A 26,892-nucleotide genomic window follows, 5' to 3' on the forward strand; every position below is an offset into this window, starting at 1 on the left:
TCACTTTGGTTATCAGGCCCTTAGCACCTAATTTCTATGGTGTGTCTCCAAGGGTGGCCATGGTCATGGGAGGGGCATGGGCAGGTCAAGGGTTGCAAAGAATTAGGTGCTAAAGATATAGAATGCTGTCAGTAGCAGCCAGTATTTGCCTATTGACATGGCATAACATAACATAAAAAATCAATTTCTAGACCACAAATACCGAAAAGTTCTATGTGGTTTACAAATGTTTAGCTAATAATACAAATCATAATGAGAGTCGAATAATAAAGGGCCAAGAAGCTTCAAAAATAAAATGGTTTTCAGGTGTCTCCTAAACTATAAATAAGAGGTAGGCAAAGATAACAACCGTTTAAAATACAGTCAAACCTTGGTTTACGAGTAACCCGGTTTGCGAGTGTTTTGCAAGACGAGCAAAACACTCAGCAAACTTTTGACTCGCAAACCGAGCATTGACCCGATTTGCGAGCCCCACCCGAACCGACCTGACCCGACCGCGGGAACCAACAGTATTGCTCCCCCCCGAGGCCACCAACGCTGCTCCCTCCCTTCACGATCGTCTCCTACCCATCTACCGACTGGCCCTGTCCTTACCCGTGTGCCACTGGAGTTAGAAAGGGCCTGCCGCCAGTCTGCTGCTGAGCCTTGAGCATCTGTGCATGCTCATGGCCTTCTGGATCTCATCCTCACCGAGATTCTCATGAGACTCGAGATCTCATGAGAATCTCGGAGAGGGTGAGATCCAGAAGGCCTGAGCATGCGCAGATGCTCAGGGCTCAGCAGCAGACCGGCGGCAGGCACTTTCTATCATCGGCGGTGCAGGGGTAAGGACAGGGCCAGTCGGGGGGTGGGGGGAGGGGAAGAGGCAATAGCAGCACCGGTGGCCTCGGGTGGAGCATGGGAGTCGGGGTGCGTCCAGCAGGAGTGAGGCAGCACCTGAGAGTCCCAGCAGAGGGGATAGTGGCATCCGGGGGGAGGGCAGCATCCGGAAGCGGCAGAGCCAACAGTGTCCAGTTGGGCTCTGTGGCGGCGGCGGCAGTTTGCTTAGCCAGAACCACCCGCAGTGAGAGGCAGCGAACAGCAGCAGAGGAGGAGCCGCGTAGATGGGTCTGTGGCAGAGGCAGCGGTGGAGGCGTCCCTAATGGTAATTAAGTTTTTGGGGATATGGAACGAATTGTTCAAGTTTACACTAACTCTTATGGGAAAAGTTGCTTTGATATATGAGTGTTTTGGTTTAAGAGCATGCTTCTGGAATGAATTATGCTCGTAAACCAAGGTACCACTGTATTTAATTGCAAAATGCTGCCTGGAAGGAGAGAGTTCTATTATGATATCTTTCAAATCTACAGCCCTTGACTGGTGGAAAAATGAAAAAAAAAAAACTTTTAGTACTTCGAGGGCAATGTTGAGGAGAGTGATAAAACAGTTCTGTCCAAATAGTGATCATGTCCACTCCATAATTAGGCACCAAAATGCAGGCATTCGCTGCTATTCTACAGTGGCAACCTTTGTAATACTGCTGTTACAGATTTGGTGCTTGGTGCTGATTTTTTTGGTGCCTATTTGCAAGAATTCGCTGGAGCCAGTTAAAAAGCCACTCAGCGCCTGTTCATTGCTGCTGAGCAGGAGAAGAAACCGCATCCCGGGGCTGCCACCACCCACCGGGTTAGCAGCGGGCAGCAACGCTGAAAGCTCGCTTCTGCCTGCTGCACCTCTGGACCACCAGGAATAAAATTTTGGGGAGGCCACGGCCCCTGTGGTCCCCCCCCATTCCGACACCTATGAGCAAGGTAGTCTAGGAAGAGTCATTGCTCATCCCTTGGAAGGAACTATGAGAAACAGATCTTTTTTGGGGATCTGCTGGGTAATGGGCTCGATGAACTTTGGTCTGACTCAGCACATATTTTCTCACGTTCTTAAGTTCCAAGACTTTTACCAGTAACAGGAAATGCCAATTCTCTCTTTGATTGCCAGCTCCTCCATTCCTCAAATATCTCTCTTTTCAAAACTGTGTGCAAGCAAGATTTTCACACTGCAATAAGAAGCAGGTCTTAAGAGAGATAATAAAGGAAAAACGTTTGGGTGAGAGACACTTACCGGAGACAGAGCAGGAGGAAGAGCAGCAGCCCAGCTGATACTCGTGAAGATGTGAGGAGAAACTGGAATCTGGATGGATGGCAGAGCCTGCATGAAGAGAGAGAACACAGAAGATTCTCATCAATCTCCACACCAATAAAGCACACCTGATATGCCACATTATTTATTTTAAAAAATTATAGCCTATCTACTAATCCAGGCAAGTCAATGAATTACATACATAACCAAAAAACATTCTTCAAACCAAAACCAATAAAAAGAAAACTGGTCATTCCCTGGGTAATATCTACGGTATGGTTTAATTAAACCGAATTCCAATTTAAATCACTTATGACCATAAAATTCCAACACTTCCTCCTCAGAATCCACTTTTCACAAATCAGTTTTAAAAAGTGAAATATGGAATTATGGGTTCCTTTTACTAAGATGCGCTAGCGTTTTTAGCGCACGAACGAAATTCCCGTGCACTAAACCGCGTGGTACACTTCTAGAATAACACCAGCCCAATACTGGCGTTAAGGTCTAGCGCGCGCTATTCCGCTTATTAAGGTCCTAACGCACCTTAGTAAAAGGAGCCCTATATGTTCATTTAAAAACAGCAACATATCTCCTCAGAGCTGAAGGGTCCCATGTTCCTGCAGATCATTTTTGTCTCTCAGCTTTCTGCCAGAGAACCTAAACCTTTCCTATCCACTGAACCAGGAATCATCCAAACTCAGGCAGAGATGCAGGAACTAAAGAAATATGTTCTTCAAAATAAGAAAAATATACTGACGAAGTGAAAAAAGCAGGGGTCCTAATTCATCTACTGATAAATTCATCTCTTTGCAACAAAACAATGGTATATTAAGCCAGACGTGCACAAGCACTGTACTTTAGATACTGTGTACCTGGAGACTAAAATCCAACTTCACAACATATAAAACGTCCCATAAAACAAGGAAGGCCACACTTTCCATACATCCTCTTCCATAAAACACCTTCTTTTCTTTTAAAAATGATCTAATTTTCTGTTATGAAATGTTATGAAATGTTTTTGACTGAATGTTGTACCTGTTAAAAAAATGAATAAAAACTATTTAAAATATTTAAAAAGAAAATCTTTAAAAGGTTTCCTGAAGTATGATGACTCAAATGAATCCAAAACCACACAAAAATCACAACAGTGGAGATGACCATCGAAAAACACATAACTGAACTGTATTCACGTGGATTCTTGTAGACTCGACATGGTCTGTGTTTCAGCTAAACAGCCTGCATTAGGAGTTTGGAATGCAATAAGCCAACTGAATAAAAAACAATCCACGATGTGTAAAAAAAAGTGCATTTTGCAAACAAATGCAATGTCTGAAATAACAGCTCACTTCAACTGCAACTACAAAAATCACCACTAGTAACCACTCTATGAAATGGGATTAGTAAATCTATCCCCCAAAGGTAGTTCAGACATTTAGGGCTGATTCTAGAACCATGCATCCTGATTTTAGGCAACGGTTAGCATCCTACCGCCGTCCGACAGCCAATCGGGATGCACATTTTTAGAAAAAATGCTGCTGAGGAAGGACGCCTGCGAGGAGGGTATCTGTGGTGCATCTATAGAGACACGCAGGTATGCTTAAGCTCGCCCAAGGACATGGGCGTGGTTTCACTCAGAAGTGGCCTTGGGTGGGCTGAAGCATCGGTACACGTCTCCGTAGATGGGAGACAGATGCCTTAAATATAGGCCTGCAAAATGCTAGCCTACATTTAAGACATCTGTCTGGGTGTGCAGACCCGATTCTGAATAGGACGCCACTGCATGACTGACACGCGATTGGTGGCCGCCGATACCGGCGTCCTATACAGAATCAGGCCCTTAGAACAGACATTGTTGGACACTGACTGTGAGGCTAAAGCTCAAATGCTGAAGTGCAGAGGGATACAGGGAGTCACAGGCTGACTAGGCAAGCGTTATAGTCCTTATCCTTGGTTCTATAAGTTGCTCATAGAATGACCCCCTAAGCTGCCAATCCATCCAGTTCCAGCAGGAAGACTTTCAACTAGTCCTTGTTTTGAATTTCATCCCCCCAAAATTGTAGGATTTGTAGTCCCTGATTCTAGTGGGGAAGTGTGTGGCACAGTAGTTGAAGCTACAGCCTCAGCACCCTGAGGTTGTGGGTATAAACCCATGCTGCTCCTTGTGACCTTGGGCAAGTCGCTGAATCTCCCCACCCCCATTGCCCCAGGTACATTAGATAGATTGTGAGCCCACTGGAACAGACGGAAAAATACTTGAGTACCTGAATAAATTCATTAAACCGTTCTGAGCTCCCTGGGGAGAATATAGAAACATAGAATATGACGGCAGAAAAGGGCTGTAGCCCATCAAGTCTGCCCACGCTAATGACCCACCCCCAGACTTCACCCGGCTAGAGATCCCACATACATATCCCATTTCTTTTTGAAATCGAGCACGCTGCTGGCGTTAATCACCTGCAATGGAAGTTCATTCCAATGATCGACTACCCTTTCGGTGAAGAAATACTTCCTGGTGTCGCCATGAAATTGCCCACCTTTGATTTTCAGCGGATGACCTCTTGTGGTTGAAGGTCCTTTAAGAAAGAAGATATCGTCTTCCACCTCGATGTGGCCCGTGATATATTTAAAAGTCTCAATCATGTCCCCCCTCTCTCTACGTTCCTCAAGCGAGTATAGTTGCAGTTTATTCAGTCTTTCCTCATATGGGAGGTTCTTGAGTCCCGAGACCATCCTGGTGGTAATTCGCTGAACCGACTCGATTCTCCACACATCTTTTTGATAATGTGGTCTCCAGAATTGAACACAATATTCAAGATGAGGTCTCACCATGGATCTGTACAGGGGCATTATGACTTCGGGCCTCCGGCTGACGAAACCTCTACGGATGCATCCCACCATTTGTCTAGCCTTGGATGCAGCTTTCTCCACCTGCTTGGCAGTTTTCATTTCTGCACTAATGATTACTCCCAAATCACGTTCTGCCCTAGTCCTAGCTAAGGTCTCACCATTCAGAGTGTAAGTTCTGCATGGGTTTTTGCTGCCAACCTTACATTTTTTGGCATTAAAGCCCAGCTGCCAAGTCGAGAACCAATGTTCCAATAAGAGCAGGTCCTGCTCCATACTGTCGGGTAAGGTGCTGTTATCTACTATGTTGCATAATAGTATATAGCAGGGGTGCCCACACTTTTTGGGCTTGCGAGCTACTTTTAAAATGACCAAGTCAAAATGATCTACCAACAATAAAATAAAATAAAAAACACCACAAAGCACACTGTACACTGAGAAAATATTAAATATCATTCCTATTCCGGGTTTTTTTCAAAGAGGTCAAGGCAGTAACAACCATACAAAAATAGACAAATATACCCCCCTCCCTTTTTACTAAACCACAATAGCAGTTTTTAGTGCAGGGAGCTGCACTGAATGCCCAGTGCTGCTCTCGATGCTCATAGGCTCCCTGTGCTAAAAAATGCTATTGCGGTTTAGTAAAAGGGGGCCATAGTGCAAAATATAGACAGAAGATATAAATTCAGACACATTTTGATCACTAAATTTAAAATAAAATCATTTTTACTACCTTGTCTGGTGATTTCATGAGTCTCTGGTTGCACTTTCTTCTTTTGACTGTGCATTCAATCTTTCTTCCCTTCTTTCAGCCTGTATGCTTCCTCTCCTCCAGACCTCATTCCCTCCCCCAACTTTTTCTTCCTCTCTCCCTTCTCTTTCTTTCTCCCTGCCTCCCTTTCTTTTTTTCTCTCTTCATGCCCCCTTTCTTTTTTTCTGTTTCCCTTCTTTCCTTCTGTTTCCCTGCCTGCCCCCTTTCTTTCTTTCTCCCTGCCCTCCCCCCAAACCACTGCCGCTAGGCAGTGACAGGGCACAAGGCAGGCAGGCTGGCCCCATACCCCTCACGTACCCTAAACCATCCCCCATATCCCCCAGTACCTTAAATCATCCCCCTACGTATCCCCCAGTACCTTTTTTTAATCATACCCCCTGTACTTTTTAAAATCCCTCCTTCCCTCCCTAGATGGCTATCCTGGTATTTTAAACATCCCCTCAGCCCTGGTACCTTGATGCAATCCTGGCGGTCCAGCGCTGCATCGGCAGCCTTCCCTGCTGGACAGCCACCCAAGTCCCCATCTGCTGCGGCAGTAATAGGCAGGTGTGAGCCCCGAGCGTGCCTGCCTGGTCTCGTGCCGGCAGAATTGTGTCAGCTCGGCAGGCTCCATCTGCGCCGGAAGTTAAAGTCAGACGCGAGCCCCGAGCGCACCTGCTTGGTCCTGCGCCGCCGCTCGAATGGTGCCGTCAACTCCCGCGAGTCTCGCAAGAGTTGAACAGCACCATTTGGGCGGCGGCACAGGACCAGGCAGGCACGAGCCCCGAGCGCGGACAGGGGGAAAGGAAGGGCAGGAGGACCTGCACCTGGCCGGCTGCGCACCCCTTCAAGCCGTGCACCCAGGGCAGACCGCCCCCCACTTGGTACGCCACCGACCTTCACGCCGCACTGCCAGCACTCTGATTGGCTGGCGTTCTTCAAGAGGCGGGCCAGTCAGGAGGGGAAAAAGAGAAGGGAAGAAGGGAACCCGCTCTGAGATCGACTGGGGTCACCTGAGTGAGCGACCTGTCGATCGCGATCGACATATTGGGCACCCCTGGTATATAGCATATTCGTCGGCGAATAGTGTTATTTTACCTTGAAGCCCTTGAGTCAGGTCTCTTATGTATATTTTGAAAAGGATCGGTCCCAAGACCGATCCCTGTGGCACTCCACTGGTCACCTCCGATGTATTGGAGGGGGTACCGTTAACCACCACCCTCTGGATTCTACCGCTTAACCAGTCATTGACCCATGTCGTCAATATCACTCCCAATCCCATCGAAGTCATCTTGCTCAATAATCTGCGGTGCGGGACGCTATCAAAAGCTTTGCTGAAGTCCAAGTACACGACGTCTAGAGACTTCCCCATATCCAGTTTCCTTGTAACCCAGTCAAAGAAGCTGATCAGATTGGATTGACAGGACCTTCCCTTTGTGAATCCATGCTGCTGGGGATCCTGTAGATTCTCCTCGGTCAGGATCGTATCTAATTCTTGTTTAATAAGTCTTTCCATGAGTTTGCTCACTATTGAGGTGAGACTGACCTCAATGGTATAGAAAATTGAACAAATAAATAAATACCTGTTAAAATTAGTGCTGCATATCCCATAATGCATCAGAATGAGGATCGTAAGAAGTCTAGGACTGTCCTACAATTTTCCTGTTGGAACTGGGCAACTTGACTCTCTGGTTTTGTAGCACCTTTGGCACCTCAAATAGCAAGTGCCACACTAAGTGTGAAAGTGAAGGACAGAAACAGATTCCCTATTCCAGCACAAATATGGCCATGCCTCCAGAGCTTTGAGGATGCCTATCTAAGGAAGCCAGTTGTGTTGGCAATAAAAAATGTTTTCAAGAAGAGTAGTTTGCACTTTATTGCCCTCGTATGATTCAAAGGCAAAAAGCGGAGGGCTTACCTGATAGGCATGATCCTTGTGTATGTGCCAGAAGGAGCCCGGGGCCGAGTGGCTGAGGATACCAGGTTGCAGGGGCTCCACTGGCAGGGGTTCCACTACAGGCACCTTAGGCCTGGCTGGGGCTTGCTGTATGACAGATGCCGGGGCAGCGGTTATGACGCTGGGACTTTTGCATGGTTCTGCCTCAGATTCCTCTTTCACTTGGACCTCAGTGTAGTAAAAGTCTTCCTCTCGCTTATGCTGGTTGGAATCTGAGCCATCTCTAAAAATAGCAAGGGGGAAAAAAAAGTCCATGTTTGTAAAATATATATAAATTACTGTTTTCTCCGATTAAGGACACCTAAGACATTCCTTGTGAGTTTCAGGAGATGACACTAAGAACCCGATTCAACAAAGGCACTAAAACTTCAGCACAAAAAAAAATAAAAATCAGCACCAAGCACCAAATCTGTAGCAGCAGTATTACAAAGGTTGCCACTGTAGAATAACAGCAAATGCCTGCATTTTGGTGCCTAATTCTGGAGTGGACATGATCACTATTTGATAGAACTGTTTTGTCACTCTCCTCAACACTGCCCTCGATGTACTAAAGCTTTTTTCATTTTTCCACCGGTCAAGGGCTGTAGATTTAAAAGATATCATAATAGAACTCTCTCCTTCCGGGCAGCATTTTGCGATAAAGATTTTAAACAGTGTTATCTTTGTCTACCTCTTATTTACAGTTTAGGAGACACCTGAAAACCTTTTTATTTTGGAAGTTTCTTGGCCCTTGATTATTCGATTCTCATTATGATTTGTATTATTAGTTAAACTTTTGTAAACCGCATAGAACTTTTCGGTATTTGCGGTCTAGAAATGGATTTTTTATGTTGTTATGCCATGTCAATAGGCAAATACTGGCTGCTACTGACAGCATTCTATATCTTTTATCACCTAATTCCTTGAAACCCTTGACCTGCCCATGCCCCTCCCAGGACCATGGCCACCCTTGGAGGCACACCATAGAAATTAGATGCTAAGGGCCTGATAACCAAAGTGATCTAACTGGGCAGGACAGGCTCCAGCCCAGTTAAATTTCTTCTGAATGCCTTGATATTGCTATTCAGTGGCCACTGAATATTACCAGAGTCTACCCCTGCGTTGTCTGGTTAGTGCTGGGGTGGTTCATGAGCAAAACCCAGGAAGAGACAGGATCTAACTGGTTAGTGGCCATGTTCAGACCTCTAACCAGGTAAGTGAGCAATTAAAAATCAGGACAGCCTTTAAGCCTCATAGCTAACTGAGCATGTACTGTGAGGCTGCTGTGACAAGGAGTGGGCATCGCTTCTGACCATACGACCTCACTGGACCAGGTATGAACAGATAGGCCCAGGGGGCCTCAGGCCACCATAGGAAACATGGTGGGTAGAAGGGAGGAGCGATTCAGAGAAGCAAAGACAAACAAGTGTGATCCTGCTGATTTTCAGTCAGGACCCGCATAACCTTGGGTGGTTTCTTTACATTTATTTAGCATGGACATTCAATGACAATGCCCAGACAAGGCCCGACATTAAATAACTGGGGCTAAATCTGCCTGTAACAGTCGGTGTTTAAAAAAGTGCTGACCACCAGAAGTTATGTGGGTCCTCCTCCTCCTCTAAATCCCCGCTCTCTCCTACCCACCACATATTTTAAGGCAGCCCCTGGGCTGAATATTGGCTGGTAAATTTATAGAATATTTAAGCATGTAAATTTATAGAATATTTAAGCATGTAACTACAAATTAGCGTGCGTTAGTGCTTGTCGACACCAATTTAGTTATGCACGTAAATGACCCCTGCGTGCCCAATTTTTAGTGCCCTTTTTAGAATCTGAGGGTAAGGCGATTAACAAGGGATAGGAGCACATTATGGCTTCCTTAGGTCCTTCAACCTTATTTTGGGCTCATTTTCAGAGCACTATAGGTTTCTATGGTACTTTGTGTGTGTAAATGCTTTAAAAATGGGCCTCAAAATGAGGTTGAAGACGTGAGCAATTATGTCAGCCAGATGGCTGGTGTATCTAAATGTTGCAGCTGTGCTTGTAAGCGCTAGTACTCTAACTTACACACGCAACTGCATGACTTGCCCCAGACCTGCCATTTTTTTACCCCCTTTGTAGTTAACACACTACTGAACTTAGGCATTCATATTCCGAAATAGTGTGCAAGTGCAATTGCATGAGTAACTACAAATTATTGCAATTAAGAACCTACTATTGGCACCAAGGCCCGGATTCTATAAACGAGACCTAGTGCCGCTTGACGCAGTTGTCAACCAACTACAAGGCGCCATTTATAAATTCAAACCTGGTGATGCCTAAGCAGACTTGGTGCCGTATCATTAGACCAATTTTGCACTCATCTAATTTGGCGGCACCTATGTCGGACCCCTAGCTCAACCATGCCTATTTTTTGAGATAGGCGTCATTAGGCATCCTTAAGTGTGGGAAGGCACCTCCACTTAGGTGTCGCTAAGCGTCCTAAGAGTTCAGCGTCAAATTCTTAAATGTATTTTTTTTTGATTGGCTGAAAACTGTCGATCAGTTACCAAGTTGATTAAGCCAATTAAAAAATAAAAAAGTTAGACGTGGATTCCAAACTTAGGCATTGCTAAGCGCTGTTTATAGAATATGACCCTTAGTGCTTATTAGCACCTAACTGAATAATTACATTAGGCACACAACAAGCATTATACTATAACTAACCAGCGGATTAACCGTTCTCCTAACTGTATCCATGACATCCTGTTTTCTGTCTTGTCTGTGATTGTAAGCTCTTTCGAGCAGGGACTGTCTTCTTTGTGACTCTGTACAGCGCTGTGTACATCTGGTAGTGCTATAGAAATAATTAGTAGTACCGGTAATAGTAACTTCCACGCCCAATTTTGTACTCTAACCCGTATATTCTATATATGGCTACTAAAGCTGTGGCTGCAAATCTGGCTATAAGGCCAAACTGCATGTGTAACTTGTTTAATGAGCCAATCAGTGCCGATAATTGGCCACTAATAATCAATTATCGGTAATAATTTGCACTAATTAGAATTTATATGTGCAACTTTTTAAGTGTATTCTATAAAGTGGTGCCTGCAAGTTCTAATGCATGGATCTGAAGAGGGGCATGGCCATGGGTGGGCCATGAGTGTTCCTAAAAATTATATGCTGAAATTTAGAGGTGAAGTACAAAAATCCTCTAATAAAACCCCCAATTATGAACAGCACTGCAAACGAACGTACTGTCCAAAACCAGAATAATAAACAGGTATAATATATAAATAATTGAAGAGGGGCCTCAGTGCTATAGTATTCGCCAGCACTGGAATGTGCTCACTAAGCATATTGTATTTAGTGAGGGTCCCTGGGTTACTTACTTGAGACCTAAGAATTTGGCCAACTATCTCACCACTGTAAGGCATTCAAATAAAATGAGTGTAGCCCGGGGGCATCAAGGTCATATGGCATATCAGAATTGTGCGGTATGCGAGTTATCTTTGAAGGGGATACCTTCCAACATCCTTGCACTGGTAAACTCTATAAGCTGAGGGGTTCCATGACTTGCAAATCCATGGGGGTGGTGTATGTCATTCTATGTCCCTGTCTGCTTATGTATGTGGGCTGTACTATGTGTCAGGTCCGAACCAGATTGACAGAGTATAAGAGTAGGCTTTGACACGAGGTCACAGCTGCTCCTATGGTTGAGCATTGTATGGATAAAGCGCATGTATTTCGGGATTTGAGGTGGCTGGTGCTTGAACAAATACCTGAAACTTGGACTGATGACAAGAGATCTTATCTTCACCTACGTGAACAATACTGGATCGTAGAAATGGACACTGTCAGTCCTGCTGGATTGAATGAAACTATTGAATGGAGTACTCTGTTGTGATTCCCGGATGTGTGTGTGTGTGTGTATGCTCTCCATAAAGTTTGTTGAGGATGACGTGTTGCTCAGCTGCTTTAAATTACTTGGTGTCTCTCCCATTCTGTCTCACCGGTGGCGTTCTAACAGCCTGCGGCCTGTTTCCTCCACAATAAGTTTCCTTTCTTGCTCCTGAAAAAGGGTTTTCCTGAAACTGGACCAGCTGCGCTACACTTGGCCATCTTGTTGAGCCTCGTTGGAATATTGAGAAGGACATTTGAAAGTTCGTGGATGGTGGACTTGATATGACTTTTTGCCAGCTACAGCAGATAAGTTTTACTTTTTTTGCTGGTTCTGAGTTTTAACCTTTCGTTATGTACAGCACTACATTCTAACTTCATTTATTAAATTGAATTTATTTATTGCACTTTAAAAATCACTATTAACTGTGCACTGGGGGGCCCGTGATAGTGCACAACGAAGCTTGAATGCTTGCTTTGTTTCAAAAATGGTAAGCCAAGAGCACTGGTAACAGCGCACCATACCTTCTACTATAGCACTGAGGCCCCACTTCAATTATTTATATATTATACCTGTTTATTATTCTGGTTTTGGACAGTGATACGTTCCTTTGCAGTGCTGCTCATAATTTGGGGTTTTTATTAGAGGATTTTTGTACTTTGTCTGTTTGGATATTCCTCTGAAGGGGTTGTACAATTGTGTGAAATTTAGAGGTGGGAATTTATGCCAGCTTCAGCTGATATAAGAGATCACATCTAAATTTTAGTCAGGGGGGGGGTTGTGTCAGCCAGTTTGCGTATTCTATAAACCACGCCCAACTCTAGGTACAGTTTATAGAATAGCGTTAAGCATAGTCTTTTTCTGCACCATACATGCAGAGTTACAGTAAAAGCCTTTTTCTCCACAACATCACATTAAATTGACACCTATTAATTTTATCATCAGCAAACGATAATGATCTTAGTATTATACTAAGCTGAAGCAAAAGAAAATAATTTGGAAAGTGCACTTACAATGGTTTAAACTCAAATCCTGGACCCTCAAGTAAAAGTCTGGTGAGACCCCTCCTCACCTTCATCGTAGCCTGGAAGGGACCCCATTCTTTCCTTCCGACCTCCATGCAAAAGGTAAGCAGGAGGAGAGTGCTACAAATTAGAGAATGACACGGGGAAAAAATCTGTCCCTGTCACCGCCCCGTCCCCGGCCCACCATCCTCTGCACCGCCTCGTCACCGCCGTTCCCTTCACCACCCCGTCACCGTCACCGCCATCCCTTTCACCTCCCCGTCACCGTCCCCGCTGCATCCATATAAGCCTTAGTACTGTAATATTTAGCTTATTCCTTTCTTATAAATCAAAGTTCCTGCTGCTGAACTAGAGAAAGAGATGTTCAGCTGGCAGGGCTTTGTTTATAAATTTTTATCAACACAACTAATATACTACTTTATCCTAAAGCAAAAAATAAATAAATAGAATTTTTTTTCTACCTTTGTTGTCTAGTTTCTGCTTTCCACATCTTCTCATTCAATTCCTTCCATCCACTGTGTGTCTTCTCTCTGCGTCTTCCATTTGCTGTTACTGTGCCTCTCCCTTCACCTCCCCCCCCAATTGGTCTAGCACCCATCTTCTTCCCTCCGCTCCCCCATAGTCTGGCATCTGTCTTCTTCCCATTCTGTCTTCCACATTTCCCTTCAGGGTCTGTTCCTCTCCACCCTCCTTCAATGTCTGTCCTATTCCTTTCCACCACCACCCTTCCCTCCCTCCTTTACCATCTGTTCCTTTCTACCACCCTTCAGCTCCTCTCGCATGGCCTATCTATCTACCTTCCTCCCTCTTATTTTCATGGCACGTTACAATGTAATTTGTGCAAGCCACTGGAGCCTGCGAGCTCGGTCCCTGTCCCATCCCCACAAACCATCTCACTTCTGTGCTCCTATTTTCCCCATTTCTAATATCTCCCCTATGTATCTGCCATTGCCCCCCCCCCCTGTGTCTATATACCATCCCCTTGGCATGTCCCCTTTATGTCTCTGTCCCTAAGCCCCATGCACATAATTTCCCCTCTTTCTGTTACCTTCCTATGTCCAGATTTCCCCTATCTTCCTCTTCCATACCAGTGTGTCTCTTCTTTTGAACCCCATCTAGCTTTTTTCCCTCTTTCTTCCTCCCCCTCCCTGCTTCTAGCATCTGGCTCACCTGCTTGTCCTTCCCTTTCTTTCCTGCTGTGGGTTTTTCTTTCCATCTTCATCCCCTTGGCCCAGAATCCTTTTCCCTTTCACTCTCTCCTTCCAGTTTGAGACGGGAACACGGGCGATCGCACGGTCCTCGCAGCCCCCACCCGCCTGCCCAATCGATCCTAGTGTTTAGCCTGCTCTATCCCTTCTCCTCACCTTAGTTTGCAGGCTTTCTTTTTCGGCGACCTGCACGCTTTCCCAAAGAGCCGCGCACACGCGGCTGCTCAGTGTTCAATCTTCTGCTCTGCTGCAACTTCCTGTTTCCGGTTGCATCAGAGCAGAAGATCGAAACTGAGCAACAGCGGGTGCGCGGCTCTTTGATAGCGTGCGAGTCGCCGAAAAAGAAAACCTACAAACTAAGGTAAGGAGAAGGGAGAGAGCTGGCTAATCACTAGGATCGATTGGGCAGGCGGGTGTGGGCTGCGGGGACCGCGCGATCCTTCATGCCTCACTGCGGGGACAAGACCATTCACCGCTCCACGGGGCGGTGAATGGCCTTGTCCCCGTCGCCGCAGCAACTGCTAGTTTTCGTTCCCTGTTTTGGCGGGTTACCCGCGGCTAAACACGGTGGCCGCGGGTAAACCGCCACCGTGTCATTCTCTACTACAAATCCTACCTTGCAAAAAAATAATCATAATGTCTTTGTATCACTCCGTCATGTAATCGCACTTTCGAGTATTGTGTATGATCCTGGTTACTGCATCTCAAAAAAGATATATAAATATATATATTTTTTTTATTCAACTTTCTATACCGTTCTCCCAGGGGAGCTCAGAACGGTTTACATGCATTTATTCAGGCACTCAAGCAGTTTTCCCTGTCTGTTCCGGTGGGCTCACAATCTATCTAACGTAGCAGAGGCAATGGGGGGAATTAAATGATTTGCCCAGGGTCATAAGGAGCAGCGTGGGTTTGAACCCACAACCTCAGGGTGCTGAGGCTGTAGCTTTAACCACTGCGCCACACTCTCCCCAGTGGAATTAGTGAAGAGAAGAGCAACCAAAATGATACAAGAGGGGATGGGACGACTCTCACGTGAAGAAATGCTAAAGAGGTTAGTGCTGTTCAGTTTGAAGAAGAGATGGCTGACGAGAGATATAAGAGGCCTATAAAATCCTGAGTGGAATAGAATGGGTAAACACGAATCAATTATTTACTTTTTCCAAAAAATACAAACACTGCTAGAGGGATGTGGTAAAAGCAGTTAGTTTTAAAAAAAAAAAAGTGTGGACAAATTCCTGGAGGAAAATTCCATAAACTATTAAGGTAGAACTGGGGGAAGCCATTACTTATCCCTGAAGGTTGGTAGAATGGAATCTTGTTATGTGGGGATTTTGTGAGTAGTATTTATGCCACTGCAAATTTCATTTCATTAAACAGGTTATGCTACTGTTGACATTGATTACCAAACATCCTAGAGAAGAGTCATAAGCCTGAAAATAGCCTTGCTAAAAGAAAAGCGCCGATCCTCTCTCATTCCACCTCTATGAGTAAGTACTGGTTTTTGTTTTAATTTTTAAAAAATTTAGTTTACACATTTTTCCATAGGAGCTCAAGGTGAGTTATATTTAGGCACAATAGATATTTCCCTGATCTTGGCATTCTTACAATCTAACCACCTCTTTTACCAAGCTGCTCTAGAGATTTTTACTGCGGGCAGGTGATACAAGTGCTCTGATGCTCATAGGAATTCTATGAGTGTCAGAGCATTTGCCGCACTGGCCCATGCTAAAACCTCTAGAGCAACTTAATAAAAGCCTGCCTAAGTTTGTACCTGAGGTTAACTGACTTGCCCAAGGAACTGAAATGGGATTTGAGCTGGGTTTTCCCGATTTTCAGCCAGGTGCTCTATCCACTAGGCTACTGCTCAGCTCTACTTATAGTAGCACCCAGTACAATAATAAAAAAAGTCATAATGGAGCCTTTTCCCTAGAGCACTAATAGGAGTTTAAGGCTACAGAGGTAAAGGGCACACTGTAGTGGCAGACCATGGGAGAAAGATTTTGTGAGTGTCAAGGCAGTGATCACTGCCATCAGGGTAGAGAAATCTCCTACAGTTTGTCAACCTAGACATGCAGTCTCCTATAGCAAGTATTGAGGGTCTTCCATCCTCTTCCAATTTACGCTCATTCTCCCATTTCCCCACTGGGTACATCCTCCAGGGTGCTAGGTCTTACCCGAGGTGCTGGGTTTTTACATGTCGCTTGATGCCTACAATGGAGCGAAGAAGTTTCCCACAACTTGGCCACAAACACTTGTACGTGACCTTCAAAGAATTCTGCAAAAGTAAAAACAAAAAAAACCTACGAGTTAAGTTTTGGGTGTGACCAATAAAGCTGCATGTGCTTTTATTTGTTTCTCCTGAGCTGATCCATAGCCTTTTGTTGTACCTTTCTCTTACGTGGAGATGGCTCAGCCACGAGGAAAGGGTCAAGGTCAGTGTCAAACCCTTCATCTGCTCGCAGAGAGCCGAAAGCCTCCACCGAATACTTGGGGCTGAGCTGGGTATACGGGGGCGAGGGTGTGGAGATGCCACTATCACCACTCCAGTGCCCACTGGCAGTGCTGCTCCCACTGTCTGAAACATCTCCACTTTCCTTCCATGAGTCAAAGGCTGCTTGGGGTGCTGGGGAGGAAACAGAAGAGGGAGCAAAGTTACAAGACACCAATAGGTCTAAATATCCTGGGCATGGTAAGGTCCAGGACAGCAGAGGACACATTTTATTGCAAGTCTCAGGTACACGTCACTGGAGCAAGTTCTGGGAGGAAAAAGGAACTGCAGGGTATACGAATGTAATTAACACTTCAGAAGTACAGGAGTAATGCAGGAATTTTAATCAATCATACAAATCGAGTCAGGAAGAGAGATTTTTCACAGTTGAGAATGAGCTACAGATGTACAATGTTTGTCTTTCCCTGTACTACCCTACACAGATGTGTACCAGGGCCTTCGACTTCTTTTAAATTGTGTAATTATGCTAGCAATACCTAACCCGCTCCTGGAGGCACATCTTGCTAGTCAGATTTTCAGGACCACCATAATGAAAATGCATAAGATACACATATAGGGCTAGATTCTGTAAACAGTGTTCAAAGATAGGTGCCAAAATGATGTGTGCTAAGCTAGCATTCTGTAAAGGGTGCCCTGCATGGAATGATCTTTACAGAATACTAAGGTAGTGCACGTTTTTTGCCAGATTCTCTAAGCGGTGCCATTGCTGGTGTCCGCCTAAAAAGCAGCCACCAATCATGTGTCAATCACGCAATGGTACCATTTAGAGAATGGGGGAATAAGTGACTTGCTCAGGGTCACAAGGAGCAGCGTATAGGTGTAGGGTAGATCAGTGCATAACTCCTAATTACTGCTCAAGTGCTTGTTATCAATAATTGAATGTTATCACCTAATTAGTTAATCAGTTTGACCAACTTTTGGATGTCTATATGAGAAATAATGGGTTTTTGCTACTTGAAAATAAGTTGTAATGGTTAGGACCGTAAACCAGGCATGGATATTATTTAAAAATACCATCGTGGAAGCCTAGACCAAATGTATTCCACATATTAGGAAAGGTGGAAAGAAGAGGAAACAAGAGCCGGCATGGTTAAAAGGTGAAGTGAAAGAGGCTATTAAGAGTCAAAAAATCATCCTTTAAGAAAATGGAAAAAGGATCCAAATTAAGAAAATAAGAAGAGACACAAGCACTGGCAAGTTAGATGCAAAGCACTGATAAAGAAAGCTAAGAAAGAATATGAAGAGAAACTTGGAAAAAGTCATAACAGAAAATCTGTGTGAGAATTTGTGGACAGCTGGATGATCAAAAAGCAAAAAGGGGCGCTCAGGGAGGATAAGGCCATAGCGGAGAGACTGAATTAATTCTTTGCTTTGGTCTTATTGAAGAAGATGTAAGATCTACCTGAACCGGAAATGGTTTTCAAGGGTGATGATGTAGAGGAACTGAAAGATATCTCGGTGAATCTGGAAGATGTACTAAGCCAAATTGACAAGTTAAAAAGTGATAAATCACCTGGACTGGATGGTATACATCCCAGGATGCTAAAATAACTCAAACATGAAATTGCAGACCTGCTGTTAGTGATCTAAAATTGTCTGTAGTACCTGAACATTGAAAGGTGGCCAACGATACGCCGATTTTTAAAAAGGTTTTCAGGGGAGATCTGGGAAATTAAAGACCGGTAAGCTTGACTTCAGTGCCGGAAAAAAATAGTGGAAACAATTATAAAAAATAATTTGTGGAACACTTAGATAAACAAGATTTACCTCCCCCCCCTTTTTTTTATTTTACAGAACTGCAATAGTGATTTTTAGCACAGACCAGCGTGCTGAATGCTCTGCACTGCTCTTGACACTAAGAGTTCCTATGAGTGCCAACCTGCATTAAAAACCTCTATTGCTGTTTTGTAAAAGTGTGTGTGGGGGGTGGGGGGTTAATGAGGCAGAGTCGGCATGGGTTCAGCCGAGGAAGATCTTGCCTCACCAATTTGCTTTAATTCTTTGAAGGTGTGAACAAACACGTAGATAAAGGTGAGTCGTTGAGTCAGAAGAGATGCTTCCGCCCACACACGCACGCTACTGTTTGCAGGCTCTGACAGCTTTGAAGAAGTTACTCAAAAGTGCTGCAAAGGTAAAGGGGAGGGAGATAGATAGATTTGGGTAGGAAGGAACGAGGGAGGGGGGCGAGAGGAAAGGGTGGTGGAGGAAAGAAACAGACGCTGAAGGGGGGTGAAGAGGAACTGATGCTGAAAGGACATGGGGAAGACAGAATGGGGAGAAGACGCTGAAAGGACATGGGGAAGACAGAGTGGGGAGAAGACGCTGAAGGGACATGGGGAAGACAGAGTGGGGAAAAGACGCTGAAGGGAATGGGGAAGGGAGAATGGGGAAAAGACGCTGGAAGGGAAGAAGACAGAGATACCAGACTATGGGGGAGGGGAGGGAAGAAGATGGGTGCCAGACCATTTGGGGGGGGGGGGGGTGAAGGGAGAGGCACAGTAACAGAGCAAATGGAAGGTGCAGAGAGAAGACAGACATTGGATGGAACGGATTGAATGAGAAGATGAGGGAAACAGAAACCAGACAATAAAGGTAGAAAAAAAATTTATATTTATTTATTTTCTTTTTTTTTTTTTGCTTTAGGATAAAGAAGTATATTAGTTGTGTTTATGGTCCAACGGCAACTGGTGTTGAGTATGTTATTGCACTTAAAAACTGATGGTTGCGGGTCTGAGCACTATCTATTTATTTAATTTTATGTATTATAGGTTATATTGTGATTTTCATATTTATAGTGATTTGACATATTATCACAATTAAATATTAGTATTATCCCTACATATATTTATTATAAAATTTTATAAAAAGCACTGCCAGCTGAACATCTCTTTCTCTAGTTTAGCAGCCAGAACTTTGATTTATAAGGAAGGAATAAGCTAAATATTGCAGTACTGAGGCTTGTATGGACGCTGCGGTGACGGGGCGGGGACAGTGGTCTCGGGGACGGGACGGTGACAGGGATTGTGGTCGCGGTGACGGGACGGTGACAGGGATTGTGGTTCGAGGGGACGGGGCAGCGACAGGGACAAACTTGAAACAAAGGGGAGGCAGAAGAGAGGGGGGCAGATGTTCAACTTGGAGGTATATAGAGGGAAGAGAGAGAGAGAGAGACTGCAGAGAGGTGGAAAGATTCTGGACCAGGGAGGGAGGAAGGAAGGAGAAAGAGAGAAGCAGAGAAAGACCTGGAAGAAAGGAGAACAAATGGGGGAAGGGGGGTTGTAAGCAGAAAAAAAGGCAAGATCAAAGGGGAAAGACAGGAGGCAGATGCTGGACTATGGGAGGTGCAGACAGAGTGAGAGACCCTGAGGAAGAACAGAGAGATGGAAGATCATAGCAGAGGAGGGAGAGAGAGGGAGAACTGGAACAAAGGTGGTGGTAGATACAAAGGAGAACTGACACCGGATCTAGGGAGGGTAAGCAGAGGGAAAAGAGATAAGAGACCTGGACCCAAAGGAGATGGGGCTGGTATGTGAAAAAAAAATGTTGGATGCACAGTCAGAAGGAAGTCCAACCAGAAACTAATTAAATCACCAGACAAAGGAAAACTTATTTTATTTTCAATTTAGTGATCGAAATGTGTCAGTTTTGAGAATTTATATCTGCTGTGTGTACTGTGTGTATATGAAAAATGAAAAGAAAAAATTGCATTACAATTAGTAAAGGGGGCAGGATTTGGGGCACAGCTTGGGTGGGTTTAGGGTGGAGCTTGGTAGGTTTGTTATTGGGGGTACTTAGCTTGAAGTAGTTGAGAAACACTGCTGTAGGCAATCAGCTGCCGCCAGTGCCTCTCCTCTCCTGCCCTCTTCCCTGCTATCACTACTACTACTAATTATTTTTATGGTGCTACGCACCCCTACTGGCATCTCAGGGCCCATCTGGAAGGCCTTTGTGCATGTGCAAATATCAATGTGATAATGTCATGCATGTGCGCAATGTCATCACGGTAACATCTGCATACTTTCGGGTGCCTCGCGCCGTGGCTGCTACCTGCGCCCCTCGCTACATTTTCTGACTTCGTTTTGGCCTTGGATCATTTTTGAGTTGTGCAGGCCAGTTATAATGTCTCTGTATCGCTTTATGGTGCAACCTTGCCTGGAATATTGTATTCAGTTCTGGTCTCTTTATTCCAAGAAAGATATAGCAGTACTAGAAAAGATTCAAAGAAGAACGACCAAGATGATAAAGGGGATGGAACTCCTTTCATATGAGGAAAGACTAAAAAGGTTAGGGCTCTTCAGCTTGGAAAAGAGAAGGCTGAGGGAAGATGTGATTGAAGTCTACAAAATCCTGAGTGGAGTAGAATGACTATGAGGACCGATACAAGGTATAGAAGTAGAAGGGATGTTGGGAAACAGTGATCACAACATGATCCACTTCAACCTAGACACAGGAACAAAAATATCGATCCAGAACATTGGCCACTGCACTGAACTTCCGAAAAGGGAACTACGAAGGGATGAGAGTCATGGTGAGGAATAAGATAAGCACTGTAAATACGCTAGAGCAAGCATGGTCCCTTTTTAAGGACAGTCACAGAGGTGCAAAATGTATATATACCGCGTATCAACAAGGGTTCCAAGAAGAAGAAGAACAAGGAACCGGTGTGGCTCACTGTAGCAGTGAAGGAAGTGATCAGAGACAAGAAGACTTGGTTTAAGGAATGGAAAAGGACAAAAACGGAAAAAAACTGGAAAAAAACACAAACATCATCAAAGCAAGTGCCATAAGGTGGTAAGAGGGGCCAAAAGAGACTACGAAAAAAAAAATAAGCCAAGGAGGCCATAAACTTTAAGCCGTTCTTTCAATATATTAAGAGGAAACAACCTGTGAAGGAAGCGGTGGGGCCATTAGATGACCAGGGAATAAAGGGAGGACAAAGCTATCGCCTACAAACTGAACACATTTTTTGCGTCTATATTTACCGAAGAGGATATATCCAATATACCGGAAGCTGACATGCTATACACAGGAAATGAAGACGGGAAACTGACAGGGACGATGGTCAGTCTAGAAGAGGTATGCAGATAGGCTTAAAAACAATAAATGTCCGGGACCGGACGGCACGAATACAGGATGTCCAGTGCTATATTCGGAGACAGCCCCCAGGAAAGAGACTTGGGGTACTTGTAGACAAGTCAATGAAACCGTCCACGCAACATGCAGTGGCAGCGAAAGGGCAAACAAAATGCTAGGAATGATTGAGAAGGGGATCACAAATAGATCTGAAAAGGTTATCATGCCATTATACCAGGCCATGGTATGGCCTCCCCCCCCCCCCCAACAAACACACACCTGGAGTCCCGCGTCCAACACTGGTCGCCATTCATGAAAAAGGACATAATACTACTCTAAAAGGGTCCAAAGGAGAGCGACAAAAAATGGTTAAGGGACTGGGGAAGTTGCCGTACAACAAGAGGCTAGAGAAACTGAGCCTCTGCACCCTTGAAAAGAGAAGACACAGAGGGGACATGATCGAAACATTCAAGATATTGAAGGGAATTGACTTAGTAGAGAAAGAGAGACTGTTCACCCTCTCCAAGGTGAAGAGAAGAAGAGGGCACTTACTAAAGTTGGAAGGGAAAAGATTCCTTAGAAATGTAAGGAAGTTCTTCTTCATCCAGAGAGTGGTAGAAATCTGGAACGCTCCTCCAGAGGCTGTTATAGGGGAAAGCAACCCTTCAGGATTCAAGACAAGGTTGGATAAGTTCCTACTGGAACAGAACATACACAAGTAAGGCTAGACTCAAATAGGGCACTGGTCTTTCACCTAAGGGCTGCTGCGAGAGAGCGGACTGCTGGGCACGATAGACCACTGGTCTGGCCCAGCAGCGGCAACTCTTATGTTCTTACGAGTACAAGTGGACTGATTTTTCATTCTAGGGGACACTCAAAGTTACAGGGAAATGCTTTTTAAAACAAATAGAAGGAAATATTTTTTCACTCAGAGAATAGTTAAGCTCTGGAATGCATTGCAAGAAGCTGTGGTAAGAGTGGATAGCGTAGCTTGTTTTAAAAAAGGTTTAGACAATTTCCTGGAGGAAAAGTCCATAGTCTGTTATTGAGAAAGGCATGGGGGAAGCCACTGCTTGCCCTGGATCAGTAGCATGGAATGTTGCAACTCTTTAGGTTTTGGCCAGGTACTAGTGACCTGGATTGGCCACTGTGAGGACAGGCTTGATGGACCATTGGTCTGACCCAGTAAGGCTATGTTCTGTTTATCTCATGCATATTCATTGTATCATTAGGAGATGGTTGAGAAGCACTGAACTAGGCAACAAAATTACACAGAAAAGACCAAAGAAACAACCCCCTTCCCCTTCCAAAACAAAACACAACAGCTCCACATACTCTCTGGAAGCAGTATAATTTTTCCTTTGCAATGCTATTGGTTAAGTGTGCTGCTAACGTCCACCTCCTCCAGCAGCTTTTCTGACTCACTACTGGGCCAAAATTAGAAGACAGAGTGGATGCACACTGTGTCTTCTTTCCAAACTATGAAATGACAGTGCTGGCAGAAGTGCCAACAGGCACAGAACACGTACTGCATCTGCCAAACTTATTTCCAAAGGCTTTAAGGATCTTGTATAATCCCTCATGTGGGGGAGGAGGCGAGATACTTCCACAGACCTTAACAATTCATCTACAGGGTGGCTGTGGTGTATTTTTCTGCACAAAATATAAAATTACCTCCAAAGGAAACCAGCTGCTGAGGGTGGGGGATCAGCCTTTTCAACCAGAATGAACATAGAATGCTCCAAGTGTGTGTGTGCGGTGAACAGCAGGGTAAAAGGACAATTTCTATATCTGTCTCCTATAAAACAGTCACTATTTCCCTCCACAATCAGCAAAATTTTCCACACGAAAAGGGTCAAAACACATTTTCCAGGTTAGTGCATGCTACATATTCTGCCAATTCACTGACTTTTGATTTTCTCAGTGCAGGGTGGGCTCTGTACAAGAGGGCTACAGGACAAAGTGGTTAGCACCATTGCCGCCATCATTTCGTCCATCTCCACAGCATCTGACCTCCTGAAGAGAAAAAAAACACAGAGAAAAGCACATGTTAAGAGGGAGGCAGATGACAACTCAAGTGCTGGGTGCATATCATGAGACAATTTAAATATAGAGATACCAGGCAGTCAGGACACACAGCCAGAAACCTTCAGGACACAAAACTTACTACTGCACAAAACTTACTACTGTCACTATCAAAGGCAAAACTTCAAAATACCAGAACAATTATTGTGCTACATGGAAATTTTATCCACATAAGAGCAGTTGGGTTGGTCATGTTTTAAAGTCAGATTTGCTGAGAATTTCCATATGGTTCATACTGAGTCAAATCAAAACAAGTTAACAAATCAGTACAATTTCCTACACATTCTGCTATGTAAAGCATTTCATAAATTTAGTAACTGAAATTCTGATGAAGGTGGCGACACCGTGGGCATTCACCAAGGCAAATGCATTTCAGTCCTTGTGCACCATTTGGATTTTGAGATATTCACAAAGAATATTTATCAGAGATAACTACACACATTTCCCCAGATTCTATATATCACGACTAAGTTGCATCGCAAATCTGTGTGTCTTATGGTTTATTGAAGCTTGATAAACCACCTTTTCCACGAATGGGTCAATGCGGTTTACATGATAAAATTTAACATAAATGAAAGGAACGCCATTAAAAAACAGAATATAGAGTAGACCACATTCAGATGAGAGGGTAAAAACAATTCTTATGACATCTGTGTCCATACAAGCTCACATTTTGTGCACGCAACTTAGTTATCAAGCCAATCAGCACTGATAATTGCCAATTAACAAGCAATAATTAGAATTTACAGGAACAACTTTCTAAACGGATTCTAAAAAGTAGTGCACGAAAATTCTAGTGTGCAGATCTCAAAAGGGGACGTGGCTGGGGAAGGGTCTTCAGAGGTCATGGACATTCCTAAAAATGTTAGGCACTCTATTATAGAATACACCTGATCTGTGCACAATTTAGGTGCAGGCATTTATACCAGGTTTTCACCGATATAAATGGCTGCACCTCAATTTTAGTTCCAGGACCAAGTACTACGCATATTCTATAAGCCACGCCTTACTCCAGATGTGGTTTATAGAATAGTGCTAAGCATGGATTATTTCCGGCAACATAGGTAGAATTTCCCCTATTATGTCCGAAAGCTAGGTTCACTTGCATATTTTGACTCTCCTAAAATCCAGCTCTGCATGAGAGAGATTTGCATACGTCACTTCCATTATATGCAAATCTCTCTCATGCATATTCATTATACTTTCTTGACAATCAATTAACAAACCTTTCAGGCTTATTATTAATCTTTCAATAGCTTTAATCACTTATATTTTATATCATCAATTCCAAAAAGCTAATTAAACAATCAAGTCACAATATTCATTATTAATTCTTAACTCAATGTGAAATAATTTTATTAAATACTCCTAAATGTATCTCATCTAACATACTTATAAATCTAATACATACACTTAGAGCCTCCCCCCAGTTCATCCAATTAATAAAATAATCCCCCTAAAAATATCTTATGAAATGTTCACCCATCACCTGGGTATAGCAACAATCAAATGGTATAAATAACAGCAATCAGCACACAAAATGCTTGGATTCAAAGTTCTCAATTGCTTCGTTTGCATACATCCCGTTGATCTTCAGTAATATCAAGTTCACACACATACAACATCCTTATCATGCTCGACAAGATTCTGTGCTTCGCCTCCAGGCGTCTTCAGGTAGCTTATTCTGGGTACGGCTCCATTTCAAAACAAACATACTTGTAGTTTCATCCATAATAATAAAAGGGCTAAGCGCACATGCGCTTTTCAAAAATCGTGATTCCTGGTGGCATGAGTTTGCTTCTGTGTCACACCTCACGGCGCCTGCGCTAGCTGGAGGCGCGTGTTCCAGAGACGTCCTCCATCCCGCTGCCGCTGCTCTACAAAGCGGCCTGCTGAGGTTCGCCAGCTGCTGTAACGAACCTCGCAGGCCGCTCTCCACCTTCCCGATGCAGATAAAAAAGGAAATCCAGGTAGGACGGAGGCTGCGATCGGCAGCGACTGCTGCTACTCCTCCAGCCGCCTAGCTCCTCTCCGCCGGCCCCGGACGCAGCCCCCTCCACCCCGTCCTGATCACAAGGGAGACCGTAGCAAGGGGAAGGGGAAAGGGAGGAAGCGTCTCTAGCACCCGTTAAATGTAACGGGCTTAAAGAGCTAGTTATAAATAATCATATAAAGCAGCTCATATGGTTGGAGCGGCGCCAAACTGGGATCACCCATCCAATTTCAAACTGAAAGGAAAGTTCCATTTCAGTTTGAAGTTGGATGGGTGATCCCAGTTTGGCCGCTCCAACCATATGAACTGCTTTTTATGATTATTATAAATGAAACTACAAGTATGTTTGCTTGAAATGGAGCCGTACCCAGAATAAGCTCCTGAAGAAGCCTGGAGGCGAAACACAGAATCGTGTCGAGCTTGATGAGGATGTTGTGTGTGTGTGAACTGGATATTACCGAAGATATGATGTTAATCTAATAACAAAGTTATCTGTGATGAACTCTCACTAGGGTTAAATATCTAGGTCTTATCTAAGAACATAAGAATAGCCTTACTGGGTCAGACCAATGGTCCATCAAGCCCAGTAGCCCGTTCTCACAGTGGCCAATCCAGGTCACTAGTACCTGGCCAAAACCCAATAAGAACATAAAAATAGCCTTAGGTCTCAAGCTGCTTGCTTATGCCAGTTCAGTAAAAGTGTAGAGGGGTAAATGGAGGGTAATGCATAAACTGTTACTGTCTCAGCACTGTTGACCTCACCACCCACTTATGACCTACAGAGCCTTAGCCTAAGCTCTAGTTAAGTTTGTACAAATTAATCCCTGTGTAGCTGTGCTGTTTAATTGCTGAACTGGTGGATGATAATTCTTGTAAACTTGTTACAGATATACGTTTGTCCAACAGAAAGGTTCACCAATTCCTATATTTGCAGATTCAAGAAAGAAAATGTTTATACAGCTCATTATTCAGCAGGTGGCAGTATCGCTTCAAGGAAAAAATTATTTAAACATTTAAAACCTCTTCAGATGATATTAATGGCAAGGTCTGCAACTCCTTCATACAGCTGCTGCCGTTTCATAGCAAGTGTTCTGACACGGCAGTCCCTCTGAAAATATCTGGAGTAAAGTGTTGCTACTTATGTCATTCTTTAAATAAAGAGCCTTCAGGCCCATACTTCTGTGCTAAAATATGTACGAGTGTCCTAGCTGGTTGTAATATGACAAGCATCTCACATTCCAGACGGCATCAGAACATCACTTGCTATAATAAACTTTTGTTACTTCTATACTCACCATTCTTATGAGTCTTTAAGGTTGAGCATACAGATCACTTACAAATTTAAACCCCCTCCCCCCCCAAGTATGCACATAGAATTAGCTTGGTCAATACAAATGCATAAGAGCAGACACTACAAAACAGAGTTATTTTTTTATGCAATATATAAGTCACTGTTCTGAGGGAGAAGTG

The 26,892-nt window shown here is 44.1% G+C and overlaps 1 protein-coding gene across 2 annotated transcripts in view; it reads right to left on the reverse strand.

The window, feature by feature from the left end:
- Positions 1-26,892, reverse strand: part of ZNF395 (zinc finger protein 395) — a 78,685-nt gene that overhangs the window by 12,828 nt on the left and 38,965 nt on the right. For both annotated transcript variants that reach the window (XM_033938611.1, XM_033938610.1), the window contains exons 4-8: positions 23,254-23,360; positions 16,150-16,385; positions 15,937-16,037; positions 7,629-7,890; positions 2,098-2,184 (exon numbers count right to left, since the gene is read on the reverse strand). In XM_033938611.1, the coding sequence (XP_033794502.1) occupies positions 2,098-2,184; positions 7,629-7,890; positions 15,937-16,037; positions 16,150-16,385; positions 23,254-23,360 (793 nt within the window). The remainder of the gene's footprint in view (positions 1-2,097; positions 2,185-7,628; positions 7,891-15,936; positions 16,038-16,149; positions 16,386-23,253; positions 23,361-26,892) is intronic.

Source organism: Geotrypetes seraphini, chromosome 3, assembly GCF_902459505.1.
Source record: "Geotrypetes seraphini chromosome 3, aGeoSer1.1, whole genome shotgun sequence".
Classification (NCBI taxonomy): domain Eukaryota; kingdom Metazoa; phylum Chordata; class Amphibia; order Gymnophiona; family Dermophiidae; genus Geotrypetes; species Geotrypetes seraphini.